At 55.8% G+C, this 16,554-nt stretch overlaps 1 protein-coding gene across 1 annotated transcript; it reads right to left on the minus strand.

Moving 5' to 3' along the window:
- On the minus strand, positions 1–15,028 carry P4HTM (prolyl 4-hydroxylase, transmembrane). The gene is made up of 9 exons (XM_030867059.3): positions 14,343–15,028; positions 14,045–14,126; positions 5,378–5,568; positions 4,422–4,518; positions 2,866–3,028; positions 2,122–2,307; positions 1,291–1,381; positions 962–1,085; positions 1–434 (listed from the first exon to the last, which is right to left on the minus strand). Exons 1-9 carry the CDS (start codon positions 14,697–14,699, stop codon positions 214–216), a joined length of 1,512 nt encoding a protein of 503 aa, XP_030722919.2. The 5' UTR covers positions 14,700–15,028; the 3' UTR covers positions 1–213.
- Between the last annotated feature and the right edge of the window lie 1,526 nt (positions 15,029–16,554).

Here is a 16,554-nt window from a genome sequence, read left to right on the forward strand (position 1 = left end):
TGCAGCTCCAAGCCGCGTAGTTTTATTTGTTGGGGAAGCACGGGGCTGTACACAATAAATAACATGGATATAGGAACTGTGCCCTAATCGCGGCTGGAGGTGGGGATGGGGCAAAACATCGGCCAGGCCTTTGGCCTGCAGCTGGACAGGGGTAGGGCCCCCAACCTCGGGCAGCAGGTGACCTGCGGCTGGGGACCGCGACGGACACTCCCCTCAGAGTTCCACGCGAGTGTCGCGGTAGGCCCGGTCCAGGGTCCACTCCGGCTGCGAGTCGGCGCCACTTTCGCGGGCCAGGCGCGCCATCTCCTGCTGGAACAGTGCCTGCCGCGCCCGGCTGGGGTCCACGTTGATCCAGTTGTTGGCGATCCACTTAGTGCCACGCGTGACCAGGCAGCCCCCGTGCAGCGAGTAGTCGTCCACGTCGCCCACCCAACCTAGGAGAGGAGGATGGTGTGAGCAAGGGAGGGGACCAGAGGGAATCTAGGCTGGACTGAGCTGAGCTTGTGGGCTGACCTGAGCTTGGCCTCATATTGCCCAAGTGCATGGCAAGGGTAGGCCCAGCTGTGCACACCTTCAGTGGCAAACATCTGGCCACAAGGCCTCCTTGGGGGTTCAGCATCTTTCTCTAGCGAATGCCTTATCAACACCACTGGCTCTCTGAAATCAGCTTTCTTGCTGCCCGGCCTGTCCACAGCCCTTCCCAGTCTGGGCTACTAAGGTGCACGTGTCCCCCACCCCAGTCAGCTGGAAGGCTAGGGCATCAAGGAATGACAGGGTTCCAGAGAGCCCAGGAGGCTGCACAGGTGCAGGCTGCTGAAGTCACTGAGGATGGTCTTTGGGAGGCACTAGGGGCAAAAAAACATTTGAAGGGCAGCCAGAAACAGCTCACCAGGGTGGCAACCAGGGCTGGGTAAAGGGAAGCTTCCCTCAAGGCAGCCCTGGCCTGGCCACAGGTCCTCACCTTGCCCATCAGGCAGGTAGTTGTACCAGAAGACTGCTGTGCCCTGGCGGGGCTTGACACGCAGGTTCCCCTTGTCACAGTGCCTCCGAGTGTCACGGAGGTCAACATCATCCTGAATCAGACTCTGTGGGCAGCAGAGTGGTGGGGTTTTCAAGCTGCCCTGACTGTATGGCCAGGAGCCTAAGGACAGGCAGTCAAAGGTGGCCAGAGGGAAACCAGTCAGATGTCCCCAGGGGACTGTTTAGGCCTCATCCCAGGTCTGGAGGGGTATGTACTGTTTGCCCAAGGCCCTGCCATCCCACCAGAGTAACAGCCCGGTTGGCCCTTACCATTTCGTCATAGGTTCTGTTGTCTGCTACAGGAAAGACAGTCTCGCCCCCACCGGTGACGTTGTTCAAATAAAACAGCACTGTCATGTAGCTGTAAGGCAGGGGGACTGTTGAGCAGGTTCCCAGCTGTGGATGCTTCCCAGGGGCTTACCTGTGGGCAGGATAAGCTGCCCAGGTCCCCAAGGGCCAGAGGGGCAGGCTGGGATCAGTGACAACACGGCAGGTCAGTACCAAGATGTCCCTAGCCCATTCTTCTTCCCACAAACCCAGTCTCTTTCTGTCAGTCACAATGTTTTTTTATGGCCAAGATCACAGGTGCAATTAGCTAAATTACATGGCCCTGACCAAGGGCCAGCTGGGAAAGGTAGGCTAGCAGAAGCAGCAAGATCATGCAGAGGGCTGGTTGTGACTAGAAGGGGCTGAGCCAGAGCAGCCACGTGAAGAGGAGAGACCTGCCACCATACCTTGGCAGGGGAGGGGGGCATAGCTTCAAAGGGAGAAGCTGAGGTCTCCAGCAGTGCCAGCAGGATCAATAACCAGGGAGGGAGCGGAAAGAATCAGGGGTCCAAACTTGCCCCTTGCCTGAGAGCTCTGGGGGCGGCTTTCAGTGTCTGTGGGTACCTCAGTCTGGCCACTGAGACAAGATGACCACCCCTTTTGGGCCACTTGGTAAACAACCTGAGGGGGGAGATGGGGGTATCCTCGACCAGGATGGCCCAGCACTCTTCTGGCCCCATACCAAGGGGCAAGCCCACAGGGCAGGGCTGTGCTTGTGTCATCGGGGTGCCTGGTCTGGGAGTTGAAGACAGCCCTCAGGTGGGAGGTACTTGCCGGCAGGAGGTCTCGAAGGGTACAGACTCATTGGCTACCAGCTTGGTATGGGAGCAGATGGTCTCTGGGTACACAGGCCCGCTGTCCACATGGGCATGGTAGTGGCCTCCCTCGCCATACCGCACGACCTGCAGCGGCTCGCTGAGTTCCACGATCTCAGGTGACAGGCGGGTGAGGCGCAGTACCCTGGTGGGCAGCAGGCATTCAGCTGGGCAGCCCCATGCCAGGTGGCACCCTGAGGGAGCTGGCAAGGTGGACCCTGGGCCTGCCACAGCTCTGTCCCTATTTCCCCTGGAAGCTCCTTAAGCCACCCCAGACTGGCCCTGTAAGAGCAGGAAGGGGTTACTCATGATGAGCCCTTCTCCCTGGATGCCAGAGACATCCCTGGGTGGCAAAGATGAAATCTTCATTAAGTTGGGGGAGGGGGAGACACTCCCTCCAGGAAGGAGGCTGTTTATCTAAAACCCCTGGCTGCTCAGGGGCAGGGGGTCCTGTGGACAGAGATAAGAGATCACTTCTCTAATTAGCAGAAAACAAACATTCACTCTGTTTCTAATCCCAAATATCTACTGTTTCCCACAATCAGGGCTAATTTGCTTTTGTTAATTGTCCCCTAATGAGTCCCAATCCTGGTCTAACAAGGGGAACTTAATCCTGAGTTGGCTAATCAATTCCGTTTTCTCAGTCTCAGCTAAGGACTTCTATGGGGGCCCTGCACCAGGGAGGACAGCCTCAGGTGCTCACCTCTGGCGGATGGCGCGCATAACGTGGTGGGCACCTTCGCCCTGGTAGAGCCACGTGTGGTGGCTGTTCCGCACCAGCTGGCTGGACTCTGCCTTGTGGCTCCTCATATACTTGTGAAAGTCGCGAAGGTCCATGTTGGAGAACTCCTGCCGGCTCAGCACTCCTGCACAGGGCACCCATCATTAATGCCCACCAAGCCCATGTGGGGAGGGCATAGTGGGGAGGCTGCACCTTCCTACCTACCCCTGGCCTCAGGCACTGGGGGGCCATGTGCACCTGTCCCTCAACCTGGACTCGGGTCAGATGAAATTGGCTTCTGTCACATTAGGCGCTACGGGAAGACCCAGAGAAGCTCATTTCCTCAGTTTAAGCCCTGATTTTGCCCCCAAAAGGATGAAGCCCAACCCCTATTAGACTGGCCAGAGAGCAGGGTCTCCAAAGGAAGCTTAAGCCATATGGCCAGGACACTAGGCCAAGGACTGCCCTTGGCCCTCCAGCCTGGCTCTGTAGAGCATGATGGCCACTCTCTGGTCCTGTAGAGGGCGAAGAAAGAGAGCATTCAGTGTTGGGTTTTGTTCAGGGCCTTCCACACTGTAGGGTGTAAGCTGGGATCGGTCCCCAGGAGTTCCTTCGTGACCTCGGGTCTCATCCTGAGTGGAATACACCTGGCCAGTCCTGCCCGCTGGGTAAACCAGCCTACCTCAGCAGAGAAAGCCAGGCCACTCTCCCAAATGAGAACACTCTCCCCTGTTCCTGCTCAACCCACAAAGCTGGGCTGTATCCTCTTAGGGTTCTGGAAGAATAGCTGGTGTCTTTGCTACATGTTATCCCGGCTGACCCAACTGACACACTTCCATGCTTCGGCCCAGATTTCTCTGAGGGTGGGGGCACTCGAGGGCTGTGAGTCTGTCACGAGCTCTGCACATAGGGGCAGTAGCAGCATGATGCCCCTCCAGCCACAGGTCCCAGTCAGATTCTTCACTGTGGGTTCACCAGCCACAAAGCCATTCTTCCAAGTCCTATTTCCTCAACTGGTCCAGAACTTGGACATGAGGGTAATGACTACACCTCAGAAACTTCCTGGGGGTTATTACCAAAGGCGAGGGTGCTTACAGGACAGCACTCCTGCCCACATGACCCCAAGCAGTTAGCATGACTCCAGGTGGGCAAGAAGAAGGCAAGGGGGACCTTGGTTAGACCAGAGAGGCCGACTGCTAGGGCAAGACCGTGTGCCTGGCTGGAGAGAGGCAGATGCCAAGCTGACCTCACTGTTCCTTTGCTCCCGCTATACCACTCTGCCCTCTGCCAGCCAGCAACCATACCTCCTGTACCCCAGATGCTGCCTGGTGAGGTCAAAAGAGCCTCCAAGAACTGCCCTCTAGACTGTCACCAAAGGGAATGGGAGAGTCTAGCTACTGCCTACTTCCCAGGGGTAAGGGCAAGGCTGGATCCTCACCTCCTCATCTCTGGCTACTCTAGAAGCTGGGCATAGAGGCTACCTGGCTTGGGGGGCAGGAGGCTCACAGCGACAGAACTGTGGCAAGGTATGAGCTCACCATCACCATCAGGGTCAGCCTTGATCGCAGAGTACATCTCCTGAATGTTCTCTGGAGTCATCCACCGTCCATTTCCCAGGCGAGTCTGGGCCAGGACCTAAAGCACAAAATGGTGCCTCAGTGGGGTGGCCCCAGTGATGGAGAGTCACCAGAGCACAGACAGCTGCCTAGTTCCTTCTGTAGGGCTGAGGGTTCAGGTGATAGGGCATGGGTGAGGACGAAGGACAGAGCCCAAGGTCCCTGAGCTGAAGTGAGGGTAGGCAGAGAGGTCTAGAGGCATCTGGGGAGGAAGCCAGAAGACAGTCAAAAGACCTGTGGGCCATGACCATTCTCAGCCCTGGTGGGACTGTGGCTTCCATGGGGAACACTGTCAGCCTATTGGAGGCAGAGCAAAGGACAGGCCTGTGTCCCACCCAGATACCCCAGGTGAGGTGGGGGAGGCCAGGGCCTGGGTGCGAAAAGGGAAGAGGCACCATGGGGAGGCCTGGCCAGTGAACAACCACCAGGCCCCTTAGGAAGATCGGGCTCGGTGAGGCACTCTATATAGGCAAGGGACCCTGCACCCCACCAAGACCTCTCTCAGAAGCCTGGGTGTGAGGGGCATGCAGAGAGAGATGCAGACTTCTGGCTTCCTCTGAGCTGCCACCCCATCCACCATGAATTCTGTGGGGCTCCCAGCAACAGCAGCAAGGAATCCAGACCACAGACAGCACACCACCTGGGAACTGTGGCAATAAATGCCATCACCTCCAGGTAGATTCTCCTGCCATCCTCTGGGGTTCCCAGGGCAGCAAGGGGCTCTCTAGGAGGGAAAGTGGACCCTGGGCATGCCCAAGTTGATCTGAGGTGGCATCTGACTCTTGGGGCCAGGGCCGAGCAGTACAAGTGACCTGGCCACCAGAAACAATTTTGGGCATTCCCACCCTGGTGCCTACTCCAGGCCCCAGGATCCCAACCTCATGGAGCTGCAGGCGACCATCATGGTTTTGGTCCAGCAGCTGGAAGAGGTCCAGCTGGCTGATTTGCATTGTGCCCATTGCTTCCTCATACTCTTCGGTGGGCAGGATCTGGCTGCGTTGTAACCCCTTCATCTGTGCCAGGTGGATGATGAGCCGACACTCCTCATCACTCAAGAAGCCAGGGATTTCTGCCAGAAGAGGTGGGGTGGGGGGTGAGGCCAAGAACCGGGCCAGGACGCTGATGCACCAATAAATACCTTCCTCTCTGCAGGGTTCTTGGGGTAGTCCCTGTCCCCTGCTAGTCACCAAGTCAGGAGGACTTCACATCTGCTCTAGACCGTGACCCCAAGGTCAAGTTGTCCTGCAAAGGTTAGCCAGCGTTTGGAACATGGGGCCTCTCTTTTTGATGCTGAGAGCACACAATTTCCAGGGGAGTCCTGGGAGGTGAGCCAGAGCAAAGCTGGGGATGGGCTAACCCACCTTGGAGTGGGACCAAAGGCCAGAGGGTGGACCTGAGGGGTAGAGGGGTGACCTCCACTCCTTACTGGGTATATATTTTAAAAGGGCAGGGGGAATGTTGGCAGGTTTTTGCCTTCATTATTGCTTTTCGGCATTGTTCAAATAAAAACAAAGTGAATACATCCAGCATTCTAGGCCTTGCCCTCCATTCTCTTGCACAAGTGGGTGCTGGTCATCCGTCCACTACTGAGTTGCCCAGCGCTGGGAGGTCAGTGGGGGTCACTCAGGTTTTTAGCAGCTGCTCTGAGAAGATGCCCCAGTGTCCTTTGCTTTGGGAACAAATGTACACTGAACGCCTACTCCATGCCTCTAAGCCCAAGTAAAGGCCAGTCAGGCCTGGGGCTTAGTTCCAGTGGCTGGATGACCCCACACCAGCTCCACAAGCAGCTCAGTGGAGCTGGAACGCGAAGCTCACACCTGGCGAGCCCACATCCCAGTGACTCCAGGCACTTCCAGGGCTGGAGCCTGGGCCTTGCTTCATTCTCTTGTTCCTGGGAGAGAGGACTTCCTTTGACGGGGCACAAGAGGCCCACACAAGAACTGACTGGAGGAAGGGCCATGCCGCCACTGTGACCCCTCAGAACTCCTGCAGAGTGGTCTGCCACTTTTCTGGGTTATTCTCTCAGCATGAAGTTCCAGTCATTGCCAAGAGTAAGGGAAATGGCCACTCGGAGCCAGGATTGGAGCAGTTTTTAATAGTAATCACAGCAGATCACACGTAGGGAGCACAGACTCTGTGTCCTGTACTAAGCATGTCATTAACCCCGTAATCCGTATACTCATCCTAGAAAACCAGGCCCCATTAATTCACTCTTCCTCTCCCTGAGGATCCCCCAAGCACAGAGACATCAGCAACTTGGCCAGGGCCCCACAGGCTGTCGCACTCCAGAACCCAGGCTCACAGCCAGATTCAGCTTCCATAGGTAGGTGACCCAGATGCGATGACACTGAGGACAGGACAAAAGCCACCCCACCCCACCCCCACCTCCAGCCTGCCTGATCCCCTCAACCTGTCAAACCCAGAAAGGGTGTGAGCCATCCACTGGGGGACCAAATTGCTAATCACCAGTCACCTCCTGATCATTTAAAAAGATAAACAAACAAGAAAAGTAAACCAGAAAAAGAAAACACAGGCCCAGGTTTCTTCAGTTTATTAGGTGCCAGTCATTCACAGGCCCAAAGGAGATGCCACCCTCTATACAGCCCCCTGCCATGTGCTATTCAAATGCAAACAGCCCAGGTCAGCACACTGGGGCCTAACCAGGTGGGTCTGAGCACATAGAAGCTGGGCAAACATTGGCTCCTGAGGTGTGGGTATAGCCCTTATAAAGCCCCCAACCTCAGTGCACTGAGACCAAGGCAGAGAAAGCAGGTGATGGATCAAGGGCTGTGGCAGCTGGTGGCACTGGTGGTGCTGTCGGGTGACGGTGGGGCAGGGGCTCCCTGGGGCCCCACACGGTGCATGGCCATTCCCCAAGCCATGGCGCTGTGCCACAACATTGGCTACACAGAGATGCGGCTACCCCACTTGCTGGACCATGACACAGCAGCCGAGGCCATCCAGCAGTCAGTCAGCTGGTTGCCCCTGCTGGCCAGGGAGTGCGACCCTGATGTGCGCCTCTTCCTCTGCTCCCTCTTTGCCCCGGTGTGCCTCGACAGGTAGGGCAGGGGCTCCCAGGTAAGGGTGGGGGCCTCTCCTCAGCCAGGGCCTGCTCTGGAAGCTCTTCACTAATCATTGCTGTGTACCTATCGGTGACAGGAGGATGAAGGATTGTTTTGTCAGGGTGTTGCTGGCAGAGAGCGCAGATGCCCATGGGACACAGGAGACATAGGCAGGGGACTATCAATGGTGTGCACCCTTGGTCTGGATCCACAAATCAACAAGGGCTCTTAAATGTCAAGGTAGGGCAAGTGAGCAGCCCGCTCTAGGCTAGGGGCTGAGAACCCCTCTCCAGTGAGGTGTGGCAACTCTGTCTGCCCAAAGGATCCTGGCCAGAGATGGAGCCACGGCTCATCTGGTGGCTTTTTCTCTCAGAGTCCAGAGATTGCAAGGCTGATTCCTCTTCCCCAGCCTAACCTACCCCGTGAACAACAGCTCCCTCAGTTTCTTCTTTGCAGAGCCAGGGCCCTTCCTAGAGCCTCAGGGTGACCATGCCTGTAGCAGCAAGAATGGGCTCTTTCAGAAACTGAGGATTGGGCCCCTTTGCTCTTGGCCAACCCCAGGCCTGGCTAGAAACTGCAGTGTCCTGCAGGCCTTTCAGGACAAGAGGGAGGGCCCTGCTTTCTCCCTCCAAGATGGGGAGTGAAGGCCCAGAGTGCAGGGCCCCTCCTACAGCCCTCTCCCAGGCACTAGGCATCCACCGGAGCTGTAGGTGGAGATGCACTGCAAAGGTGGAAAGCAGCCTGGGCCAGGGCAGGGGTGGGGCTGGGATTACAAGACAGAAGGGCTGGGAGACCCAGGGCTGAAGGCTAAGATTTCAGCAAGCAAAGGAGCAAGAAGCCCAGCTGCAGGGCTGTTGCTAGGTGACCAGGGTGTCGTTGCCCAACAACTGTGGAGTTTCTGGCCAGGCCTAGAGCTAGGAGCACACAGAGGCCCCAGCTTGGAATCCAGGAACCCTGGTCCTGAGCACCCGCTGCCCCTGACACTTTCCCTGCCCTGCAGGGTCATCTACCCGTGCCGAAGCCTGTGCGAGGCCGTGCAGACCAGCTGCACCCCCATCATGGCCTGCTATGGCTACCCCTGGCCAGCCATCCTGCACTGCGGACGCTTCCCCGCCGGCCACGGCCTCTGCGTGGCTGCCATCTCCAACGGCTCCCGCCCGAGCCGCCCACGTGAGTCTCTACACAGCTTCTAGGCTGGTCTAACCCTTTCTCAGCCCCACAGGCTGCACCCCACCCTTTCAAATCACAACTCTCGGGGATCAGGTAACTGGGTCTCTCTGGTGGGAAAGAAGAGGGACAACCCACAGCGGCCATCCATCTCAGAAAGGGTAAAGAACAAGGGGAAAGTGGGAGAAACCCCTGCTGATGGCTCCCCTCCTCCACCCGGGGTCCAGGGGGAGCCTCACTCAGCTCCTCCCCCCAGTGCCGCGTGCCAGCTGCAGGGACTGTGAGTTGCAGGACACCAGCTCGTCCAAGGAGGTCCTGGACACGCTCTGCGCTAGCGATTTTGGTGAGCCTCTGGTGCCCAGCACCCCTTACACCCCCTTACAAGTGGGTTCATTACAACTCCTGGCTTGGTGCTAAGACAAAAGAAAGAGGGGATACCCAAACATTATGCCTAATTAGAACTAAAAAATAAGTTCCTTTAATAATTGCTAAAAAACAACATTCCAGGAGGACAGGCCTTCTCTAGGACCCTGATTCCAAGAGCAGAACATCAGACAAGAGGGTTTGGCTTACCAGGTGGAGGGGAAGATGGGGATACTCAGAGGGGCCAGGCTCATCACCTCGGCCCTCTGATCCCATTCAGCAGTGAAGGTTAGGCTCTCCTGGCGCAGTGGGTCATCCTCCGGACCCTCAGACTGCGACCTGGACTCACAGCTAGAGGTGCTGAAGGCGGGCTCACTGCCCCCTGGGGAGCTGGCGCCTACTCTGCGATGCTGGCTACAGCTGGATGCCACGTGTGTGTACAACCTCCTGCGCGGAAAGTATGCTGGGACCTACGTGCTGAGTGGGGAGGTGCAGGGTCACGGTCTGCTGGTAACCACGGCCTATGGTTGGAGCCAGGGCCACAGAAATCTGCAGCTGGCCATGTGCAGGTGGCATCATCACCAGTGCCCAGAATAGAGTCAACCCAGGTGGGGAGAGCCTGGGACTTTATAGCCACAGCCTCTGCAGTGGCCACGCAGACCATGTGCTCCCCTGGACACACATAAAACCCTCTTTCTGCTGCCCTCCATGGATATTTGCAGACCAGAGTCCAGAGTAACTCCAAGGCTCACCCAGGACCAGCACAAGGCAGGGCAGAAGTCCACTTCTGTGGTCCTTCCTCCTGGAAAAAGTCAGCTAGCCTTGTGTGCTGGGCAGGCAAGACTACCTTTCTGAACTTCCCAGACCTGGGATGCCGGCCTGGCTGATGCCCTGCTCCTGCCCACAAGCCCCAGCATCCCAAGCTGAGCCTCAGGGCAGGCACAAAGCCTCAGGCTATGCTCACCCAGGCACTATGCTGCTTGTCAAGCCCCAGACAGACTCAATTATATCTTCCTGACCTTTACTGAGTCCACAATCCTGCCAAGCAGCGGGCCTGTGGAACAGCAGGGGGGTTCATACAGAAAACTGCATTAAGCTGCTTACAAACCTGAACTAATATGCATACTACAATTCTTTCCCTACTTCTGCGCTTCTGTCAAGAGAGCACAGTGGTCTTATGTAACTGCTTTATTGTTTTTTTTAAGCTGAAAAAGAATAGGTCTGGAAATCCTATAATAAAGCAGTTATGGTTTTAACATACATTGTTTTGTGTACTGGTATCGATTACTCATTTACCTTAAATAGTTAAGAAAGTGGACTAAAACTCTTGCTGGCCCACTGGAAGTGCCCCCTGCTGCTCTTGAAGAGGGTGCCAAATAAGGAGGCACCTGCCCAGGGTGATGGTGGAGGCCACTCTGCACACAAAGACAGGTGCTGGACTGGCTGAGAGTATCTAGTAAACCCCTCCAGCTGGCCAATAATTGTCAGCAGTAGACTCTGGCCGCTGGACACACAGCCATGTCAAATCAGGCCTTCCACACATGCAGCTAACCTTTAGGGGCAAAGACACAATTAACAAATAAATACAGAAGGTAGTTTCCAATGATGCTAAGCGCTGAGAAGAAAACGGAGCAGGCTGACGCAACAGAGAGCCTGGAAACCTCTTGAGACCAGTCTGAGGTGGAGAGAGGTCTCTGAGGAGGCGAGGTTTGAGCAGAGGCCTGATGCGGGGGAAGGCACCCTCAGTGAGAGCCAAGTCTGAGGCTTCTGGTGGAGGGAACTGTGCATATAAAGGCGCCAAGGCAGGACTTCCCCGGTGACATAGTGGTTAAGAGTCCGCCTGCCAATGCAGGGGACACAGGTTCGAGCCCTGGTCCAGGAGGACTCCACATGCCGCGGAGCAACTGGGCCCGTGTGCCACAACTACTGAGCCTGCGCTCTAGAGCCTGCGAGTCACAACTACTGAGCCCGCGTGCCACAGCTACTGAAGCCCACGAGCCTAGAGTCTGTGCTCTGCAACAAGAGAAGCCACCGCAATGAGAAGCCCGTGCACCCTGAGGGGTAGCTCCCGCTCACCGCAACTAGAGAAAGCCCACACGCAGCAACGAAGACCCAACACAGCCAAAAATAAATTAATTAATTAAAAAAAAAAGGTGCCAAGGCAGCAATGAGCTTGGTGTCTGAGAATCAACAGGGGGTGAGTGAGGGAAGGGTGGTGGGAGATGAGGTCTGAGAGATGAGAGGGTCTTGGAGCACCAAATGAGACGTAGAAGTGGAATGGGAAATCATGGAGGCTTTTAAGGAAGGGAGTGATGAGATCTGATCTGCTGTTTAAATACAGAATGAGTGTGAGGTGGAGGGAGAAGTGAGCCACATGAGAGAAAGCAATGTCCCTAGAGAGGCGACAGTGAGTCAGAACTGGAACACCTCCCTTCTGAACTGGACAACGGTCCAAATCCTTGGGAAATGCCTACCACAGTCAAGCAGGTATCCTCCAGGAACTCACGGGGGGGCCTTTTGTGGCCCAGGTCCCACTTACCAAATGTCTCTAGGAACAAAGGTGGGAAACAGGAAATTTCCCCCAAAGGGAGAGGCTGAAGGTTACGTGAGGATTTCCCTGTGAAGTGGTGGGGTTCCCTTCCAAAGAGATGGAGGCACCCTAGGGTAAAACCCAGTCCCCTTGCCCCAGCTGACACCCTGAACACCTACCCCTTGAGCCCTGGCATTTTGGGTCCCTGATGGTGGGTCACAGTAGGGCAAGGTGGCATAGCGGGCCCATTCTCCTTGGGCCCTGCCTGCCTCTTCAGGGCGACAGTAGGTGGATGGACAGGCAGGCACAGAAAACAGAGACACTGCTCCTTCTTGGGGTGAGGCTTCCTTCTTTGGATTCATCCAACACCACGTTCAGGAACTGCCCCTCCTTGGACACCCTCTCCCCTGTGGTTAGCCTGTCTCACAACTGGACTTCTTATAATCACTGACCTCTTCCTCATTTGTCTCACCTCATTTCACCAAGCAGCAAGCCCCAGGACTTTCTGAGTAAAACCTGGGACATCTTTCACCAACAGACTCAAAGGTAGTGTAAGAGTTTTGGAGGAAATGAGAACAACGATTAGGAAGGTCTTGCTGCAACTGCCCAGTTCTCCTAATCATGCCCTTTGTAATTTATCTGCACAAACAGAAACCCATCTGATGGCTTAACCAGAATCAGTTTACCTTTTGTCAAATCTCTTCTGCTTCCCGTAATGTACTCTTGGTGACTTCGGGTCTGGGTTTCTCATTCTCTGCTTTGTAGGACTTTGATGCAACAAGCTGCATGTTAGGGGGTTAGGGTTAGGGGTTATGCCTCATGGCTCACTTAACCTAACATATGTCTGAATTAAGTATATACGGGTCCAAAAAGGCTGATGAGAGAAAGTACACCCACCTCAATGTGGCCGTCTCACAACAGTGGAGTAGTAATGGGGAGAGTTGTTCCCTTGCCTGGATCACCTGTTCCTTGACAGCCACCTGGCTTCATCCCACAGCTCCTGCGGGTCTGTGCTCAAATATCCTTCTCAGGGAGGCCCACCCTGACCAGCTTACTCAGTTTCAACCCCAGTTGAAATTCTGCCTTACTTGTCTGTGATCACTTATCACCATCTGACACACCATGCGTGTTTATTTGTCTGTAACCTCATTCGACTGTCAGCTTCAGGTGTTTTTTGTTTTCCTATTTTGTCCAATTCTGTATTCCCGGCACCTGAACTAGTGCTTTGCTCAGACTTCAACATTATGCAATAATAATAATAATCTTTTAGTGCCTTCCCTACAACAGGACTGACATCCTAATCTATGTGAAATCATTCTCACAGGTCTAGGCATAATCCCCAACCAGGGCCCTCCGCCTTAGGGTTGACAGCATGCGCTCAGATGCTCTGCTTTGGTTCCCAGTCCCCTCCTGAAAGCCCCTTACCCCTTCCATCCCCCAGCAGCCAGGAACACCTCAGGTCTGCAGGTAAGTGTGTCACTGAGGCTGGGTACCCAGGACTGGGGTGTGAAAACCTATCTTGGGCAAGGTCATGGGTCTGGGGACCCCCATCTTGTTGGTACTGGTAGTCTTTGAAGGACTTCAGGGTCTTCACAACTAGCACGTTGGCTTTAGAGTGCAGGCTGTAGAGAAAGTCTGCCTTGTTCTAATCCTAGCTTCACCCTGAACTAGCTGTGTGAGCCTGGCCAAGCAACAGGGGCTCTCTGTGCCTCACTTTCTCACCCACTAGCCTGACAGTGGGACCTACACACACCTCATAGAGGGGTTGTGAGAATTAAATGGAATGATCACATAAGTCTAGCACATAACAAGAGCTCAGAAAATGTGAGCTATGATGCTGGTTCCAAATGAGGTCACCCTGGAAGGCTCTGCCTACTGTAATGGCTGAACACAAAACTCCATCCTAAGAAGAATCCCAGAGTGCTGGTAGCAAAGGCTGGTGCCCTTGTGGGGCAGGTTTGGGGGGCACCAGCTTACCCACATTTGGACAGCCTGCTTATCAGACCCACTTTGGGAGTGGAATTTCCCCTTACAGGTCCTGAGATCAGCTAGGACCTGGTTATCAGTCTGTCCGACCCTCCCCCCATTCTAGAATGTGACAGAATTAACCATGGCAGGGAGCCTCCAAAGACAGTTTCAATGAAATGTTTAGACACTAGCTTCTAGATCACATTGCTCAGCCCTGTGATGGAAGGATCAGCTGCAGAGAGTAGGGGTCACAGAGGGGAGTGTGGAAAGGTCAGCCTGTCACCCTATATTGGAGATGGGGGCGGGTACCTCACTTGGGGCAACCTCTGGGTGGAAAAGAAAGGGCTACTTTGAAACAGCCATTTTCAAAACAGTAGTCACGTGGTCAAATGAGCCTCAAGGCAGCCACCAAATCGTAGCCCCTGACCCTTCCTGGGGGTGCCCAGCGAACTTACCGAAGAGCAGCGGCTTGAGGCTGAGGGTTCGGATGAAGTGATCCCTGTCGGCGACCAGCTGGACCTTGCGCTCATACCCCACCTAAGGGAAAGCGGCACAGCGGGCAGCTCGGGCGCCAGGCCCCTACGTGCGAGAAAGGAAAAGACGCCCCGGCCCGGTGGGCGGCGGCGGGCGAGTGAGGGGGTGCGCGCGGCAGGCCGGGACGGCGCAGGGAGCAGCGTGGAGCCCCGGGCTGACTGCCGGCCTTCTCGGGCTCGGCGGTGCAGGGCCTGGAGCGCGCCGCGGCGGAGGCCTCACCTTGATGCCCTCCAGCCGCGTGAGGGGAGGTAAGGTTGGCGCGGGCCCGGGGCCCTGGGCCCGGCGCTGGGGCCCGGGGTCGCTGCTGTCGTCGCCGTTGCTGTAGTGTACGAAGAGCAGCAGCGCCAGCACGTTGCCCAGGTACAGGTGCACGAACACCATCAGCACCAGGAAGTAAGCGCGCGAGCAGATGCCGCGAGGCTTGCACAGCGGCCGGACCGGTGTGTCCTCACAGTCACCCAGTCCCGCCGCTGCCCCGGCCGGGTCGTGCTGGGGCGGCGCCCACTGAGGACTCACAGCCTCAGGCCGCCGGCCTGCCGCCGCCGCCGCCGCCGCCGCCGCCGCCGCCGCCGCCATGGTGCCCAGGTTGCGCGCGCACCCAGGGGAGGGGCCGCGGGGTTGTCAGCGTCGCGCCGCGCCGTAGCCAAAACCACCGCCGCCGAGCCAGCGCGCGCGGCGGTCACCAGCAGGGGGTTCCTGGGGATCCCGCGCCCGCGCTGCACTCAAGATCTCCGCTTCTTGAACCCCGGCCCACACTGAAGTTCCTCTTCCCGAGCTGCTTTATCGTTAGTAGGAGATGCACACTCCCCAGGGCAGAAGCCGCCCCCCAAATGTAGATGCAGACAAGAGCAGCACAGTTACAGGAAACCCCACTGGTAGTTCCTCCGTTCCCCGGTTGAGACGCACTTCCCTCTTCCCGGAACAGTATGGTCTGCATTTTCTCGCTCCCAGGAGTGGGGTGGCAACAAGGAGGAGGCAGTGCCAAAAGATGATTCAATATTGCGGCGGGTTGGGGCGCCGCGGAATCCGATGACTGCGCACATTGTGGTGGCGTCGGACCCAAGGCATTCGGCACTGACACTCGCCTGTGTAGGCGGCCAAGAAACGCCTTGGAGGTCTGCTCTGCGGTCGGTCTGAACCTCCCGGGAAGGGCTGCAGGAGTCAGGTCTTAGGAAGCAACTGCCTGATGTGCGGGGTCGCATAGACGGGGGACCCAGTCTGGAGTGGTCAGACAGGGCTTCCTGGAGGAGCCCTGGCACCCTAACAGTAACCTGCAGGAATGCTGCAGGTGCTCAGGTTCACAGGAACTCTCCTTGCCTCAGCGCTGGCACATATGAAGAGGGAGAAAGGGACTTTTCCATAATTGAGACACCAATGCCTCGGAGGAAAGTTAAACCCAGATTATCCCCAAATATGGATGTAGGAGGACATACCAGTGGCCAAGTGCCCAAACCTGGTCTTTTTCGTTCTCTGCTCACCCCCACCCCCACCCCCGAGGTGGACATGCAGACAAGAGGAACATCATTGAGGCAGGGCCCACCGGTGGTTTGTCTTTACACTGTTAAGACGCCCTCCCCCTCCAACTTCCTCCCAGACAAGTAGAGTGTGCATTTTCTGGTCTCCTCAGTAGGGCAGCCCCATCTTCTTCTCTTGGAGATTCTACACACAATGGCAGATTTCATCAGTGCCCAAGTATTGGGTTGGCCAAAAAGTTTGTTCAGGTTTTTCCATAACATGTTGCTGAACTTTTTGGCCAACCCGATACATGGGTTCATCCAGTCACCTTTAGGGACTATCTTGTCAATCTCCTTAGGAAACTAGAGAAGCACTGTCCAATAAAAGGAGAAGTTCTGGATGTTTTCAAGGGGGGGGGGCAGGGCAGGTGGCAATGGGAACCTTTGGGGCTCAGCCAAAGCTGGGATGCTGACCAAACACCTCCAGTGGTCCAGCATCCTGCTTCAGATGGAGTAGGAACTGAGCTCTGTAGGCAACTGGCAAGTCTGGACTCTCCCAACATGGAGGCAAAGACACAGGCAGCGAGGACCTGGCCCTTCTTCCTGAAATGAATTCCAGATGTCATGGTTTTCTGGTATCCATGAATGAATGTTGAGACCATTTCCTTTTTAGCTTTTTAGAACCTATAATTAAATCACCACAAAATGCTCATGTTCCTTAAACTATTTTCCTGAACTCCATTCTCCTAAGTTCCTATTACCACTATCCAATTGAGTTACGCTTACTGCTATGCACAGCTAACATCACCAGAGGGGCAAGCAGGTTGGGTGGGAAGTGGGGGGCGCCTCACCCCCTTTCTGCTCTGCCTGCTATTGGCTATGGGAATTTCACAACCACAGCATAAACTATAATTTCTTGACCTTTTAAAAGCTATGGCCTTTTTGATATCTAAACCTCTTACCACCCAGGCTGGCTC

The sequence above is a fragment of the Globicephala melas genome, chromosome 11 (genome assembly GCF_963455315.2).
Source record: "Globicephala melas chromosome 11, mGloMel1.2, whole genome shotgun sequence".
Classification (NCBI taxonomy): Eukaryota; Metazoa; Chordata; class Mammalia; order Artiodactyla; family Delphinidae; genus Globicephala; species Globicephala melas.

Coding starts and splice junctions, on each gene's coding strand:
- P4HTM (XM_030867059.3), bottom strand. CDS start 14,699: ATGGCGGCGGCGGCGGCGGCGGCGGCGGCGGCGGCGGCGGCAGGCCGG. Junction 1,382..2,121: donor CCCTTCGAGACCTCCTGCCG/GCAAGTACCTCC, acceptor CCTGCCTTACAG/CTACATGACAGTGCTGTTTT. Junction 435..961: donor CTACCTGCCTGATGGGCAAG/GTGAGGACCTGT, acceptor CTCCTCTCCTAG/GTTGGGTGGGCGACGTGGAC.